Source organism: Microtus pennsylvanicus, chromosome 15 (genome assembly GCF_037038515.1).
Source record: "Microtus pennsylvanicus isolate mMicPen1 chromosome 15, mMicPen1.hap1, whole genome shotgun sequence".
In the NCBI taxonomy this organism is placed as follows: Eukaryota; Metazoa; Chordata; class Mammalia; order Rodentia; family Cricetidae; genus Microtus; species Microtus pennsylvanicus.
In genome coordinates, this window is record NC_134593.1 from 885,678 (window position 1) to 889,768 (window position 4,091).

The 4,091-nt window shown below is 45.5% G+C and overlaps 1 protein-coding gene across 1 annotated transcript; it reads left to right on the forward strand.

Annotated features, from left to right (window-relative positions):
• Positions 1-553: 553 nt before the first annotated feature.
• Rnase12 (ribonuclease A family member 12 (inactive)) lies at positions 554-1,354 on the forward strand. The gene is made up of 2 exons (XM_075949827.1): positions 554-646; positions 878-1,354. The coding sequence occupies exons 1-2, from the start codon at positions 613-615 to the stop codon at positions 1,351-1,353; spliced, it is 510 nt and encodes a 169-aa protein (XP_075805942.1). The 5' UTR covers positions 554-612; the 3' UTR covers position 1,354.
• Positions 1,355-4,091: the final 2,737 nt, after the last annotated feature.

The window sequence follows — 4,091 nt, forward strand, 5'->3', positions numbered from 1 at the left end:
CTGAAAGCTCATGCCTTAGTGAGTTCTCATTCACTAATTTCCATGTGGAAACTGATGGGTGGTTTGTGTTTTGTTGGTTTTAACACCTGATGTGTTTTAAAAACTCAGCAGAATCTGGGAACTATTGCCACACTCTTCAGAAGTCTAGGACTTCAGCTAGTGAATGCTCAGTCAAGAGAACTGATCTTACCCAGCCTGAGATGCCATCTGGGAATAAAATGTGTGGACACAGGAGTTTGGCAGGATGAGCTATGCTTTGGTCTTATGTCTCTATCACGACCTGTCTGGAACTTACATCCCTGCTAATGGAGTAAAATTATCATATCTTTTACAGACTATAGTGAGCACTGATTGATAATGAATGGAGAACAGTACAGTGGCTGGCATACATCAGGATTAAATGCTTCCAAAGGTTCCCCCACCGTTTAATGAGAACCTCTCCAGGACTGCCTCCTGTCTGTCTCACGTTGAAGGCACCCAAGCACACTGTTCCACGCATCCCTCCCTTTCTGCTCCTTCCTCCTTTGCCCTGCCCACAATTGGCTCCTTACCAGTTCTTGTCTGGGGACTGAGAGACGAGAAGGATTTCCTCACATAGATGATTAAAAGGGCATGTTACCTGTGAGAGCAAGAGCGAGGAGGGCAGGTGAGGGGGGCTCGCTCAGACTGGAGGAGAATCTGGAGAAGGGATCTGAAAGAGCAGATTACAGTTGGCAGTGGACCTGGGTGGAAAGGAAGCCGTTGAGCAATAGGAACAGGGCTTTCTAAGGGGCAGTAGGGTGTGCGCAGCCAGTGCGATCTTAAGTAGCAGAAAGGGATAATGCATCCTGGTCGTCTCTCATTCCCGATGCTCCTTCCTGTTCCCTTTGCTTACTAGGAGTTAAAGCCAGAGACGTGAAGGGGCTCTTGCCCTTGATGGTGCTAATGGTGATTGTCTACTTGCTGCTCCTGCTCTGGGAAAACGAGCTGACCGAGGAAGTCATGCTGACATCTATTGAGCATTTGCACGTGGACTACCCTCAGAACACGGTCCCCCTGCGGTACTGCAACTATATGATCCTACAGAGAATCATCCGGGAACCCGACCACACGTGCAAAAAGCTGCACGTCTTCATCCACGAGAGGCCACAGAAAATCAACAGCGTCTGCACGTCCTCAAAGAAGAAGAGCTGCCCAAACTACTCGGAGATTTTCTGCTTCCAGAGTGAGACGAGATTCAGAATGACAGTCTGTCAGCTCATTGACGGCACCAGATACCCCGCTTGCAGGTACCACATCTCCCCTATAGAGGGGTTCATTCTTGTCACCTGTGATGACTTAGGACCGGTTAATTTTCAGGGGTACATTGAATGACTTGCCAGCACCAGAGGGTGTGAACTTCTCTCTGGTTAACCTGAACTGTGGATACGGTGAAAGGCTGAGAGAGGAATGGCGGGGGTGGGAGTGGGGGTGGGGGAGGGGAGTCCTTCCCGGATGGATGAAGTGCAACCATTGCTTCTGTGTCAATAAAAACATCTTTGCTGGATTAAACCACAAACCACACACACTTTTAGTCTTTGCTTCTTGTCTTTGAGTCATTTGCTGAGAACCAGCGGGAATCTGAGGTAGGACTGGGACTAAGACAGTGAGTGAGAGTCGCTTAGCTGGGACACTCAAGGGACCACTAACCAAACCCCAAACAACCAAACCCCAATTAGTAATCTACATAAGCATGTCAATATCCTGAAATAGCAAAACCATAGCAACATCCTTTTTGTGTAAAATATCTTTATCTCAAATATCCAGTGTGGCAGGACAGGATGGAGTGGGAGGAGGGGGGAGTGTATCGGCATCAGATTGGGAGAGTCAGGTCATATTGCTTCGAATTTTAGTTTGTGCAGGGACGATTATACGCCATGACTTTTTGGGAGGGGGTTGAGACAGGGTTTCTCTGTAGCTTTGGAGCCTGTCCTGAAACTAGTTCTTGTAGACCAGGCTGGACTCAAACTCACAGAGATCCGCCTGCCTCTGCCTCCCGAGATCTGGGATTAAGGCGTGCGCCACCACCACCCGGCCTACACCATTAATTTTTTTAATCAAGTTTTTACTTATTCTTTAAGAATTTTGAATTATGTTTGTTTAAGACAGGATCTTATTTTGTAGCCCTGGGTGGCCTGGAATTCACTACGTAGGACACGCTGGCCTTGAGCTCACTGAGATCTGACCACTTCTGCCTCCCAAGGATTGGGCTTAAAAGCATGCACCACAATGCCTGGTTCATGCAATATGTTTTGGTCATATTTATTTCCCTCCTCCAGCTCTTCCTAGTTCCTTCCAATGTTCTTACCCAGCCTTGAAACTATATAATAAACAGCAAAAATGACTTAGCAGGACATCTATATATTTTAGCTTATATATAGTTTATATATATAGTTTAGCTTATATATATATATATATATACATATGCAACAGTAATTACAAAAGAAAAAGAGACTCAATTTGAGAATGAGGGAACATGGGAGGAGCACGGGAGGGGCTGGAGAAAAGGAAAGAAGGGGAAAGTGACATAATTCTGTTTTAATTAAAAATTAATTTAAAATATCAGCTTCATGTTCTTTCTCTCTCGAAAAATAAAACAAAACAAAAAACCCAAACCATGGAGTCTGGTTCGGGCTGGTCAGTTACTCCCGAGCCTGAGGCCTGTCCTGAGGTATGGCTGTTGAGCCAGTGCTGCTCCATTAAAGAAAGTGGAGTTTCCTCTTCCATCAGCTGTCAGTTAGTAGATCATTTGTGAGTGTGTGTGTATGTGTGTGTGTATGTGTGAGTGTGTGTGTATGTGTGAGTGTGTGTATATATGTATGTGTGTGTATGTGTGTGTATGTGACTGTGTGTATATATGTATGTGTGTGTATGTGAGTGTGTGTGTATGTGTGTGTATGTGAGTGTGTGTGTATGTGTGTGTATGTGAGTGTGTGTGAGTGTGTATGTATATGTGAGTGTGTGTATGTGAGTGTGTATGTGTGTGTATGTGAGTGTGTGTATATATGTATGTGTGTGTATGTGAGTGTGTGTGTATGTGTGTGTATGTGAGTGTGTGTGTGAGTGTGTGTGTATATGTGAGTGTGTGTATGTGAGTGTGTATGTGTGTGTATGTGTGTATATGAGTGTGTGTATGTGAGTGTGTGAGTGTGTGTGTATGTGTGTGTATGTGTGAGTGTATGTGTATGTGTGAGTGTGTGTATATATGTATGTGTGTGTGTATGCGTGTGTGTATGTGACTATGTGTATATATGTATGTGTGTGTATGTGAGTGTGTGTGAGTGTGTATGTATATGTGAGTGTGTGTATGTGAGTGTGTATGTGTGTGTGTGTGTATGTGAGTGTGTGTATGTGAGTGTGTGTGTATGTGAGTGTGTGTATGTGAGTGTGTGTGTGTGTATGTGAGTGTGTGTATGTGTGTGTGTGTATGTGTGTGTATGTGAGTGTGTGTATGTGTGTGTGTGTATGTGAGTGTGTGTATGTGTGTGTGTGTGAGTCACACTTATGCGGTGCCCACAGGGATGAAAAGGGGACACCTGACTCCCTGACACTGGAGTGAGAGTCAGTTGTGAGGCTCTGTAAGTTCTGAGAACTGAGCCTCGCTCTCTGCTAGCAGAGAAAGTGTTGATGACTTTGGAGCCATCTCTCCAGCCCTCAATTTATTTTTGAAAGGAAAAGCAGTTGCAGTCACTTCTTAGGGACTTTTCTCCTCTAATATACCCACTTCTAAATTTCTTGTTTGAGAAACTTATACATATTACATTGTGTTTTGATCAAATCCACCCAGCTGCCTCTCCTCCAGCTCCTCTCCTGCCCCACATCTCCACCCACTACTTCATTCTTTCCTTTTCAACCCAGAGCTCACTTTCCTGTGCACCTCAAACTTTACTCGGGTATCTGTGTTACCCTGAGTGTGGAACCACCCACCCGAGCCTGAATCCGTGGGTTCCCAAGGTCAGCAGTGTGTGGAATGGCCTCTCCACCATGGCTGACTGTTAAGAGGGCCTGACTTTGGTGCCCCCAGGACCAGGATGCCAAGGTGCTGTGAGTTCATGACTGCCATAGCCAAGGTG

Bases quoted from the DNA above. Each gene is read 5' to 3' on its own strand.
- Rnase12 (XM_075949827.1), top strand. From the start codon at position 613: ATGTTACCTGTGAGAGCAAGAGCGAGGAGGGCAG. The intron at 647-877 runs GTGAGGGGGGCT...TTTGCTTACTAG, and splicing joins AGCAAGAGCGAGGAGGGCAG to GAGTTAAAGCCAGAGACGTG.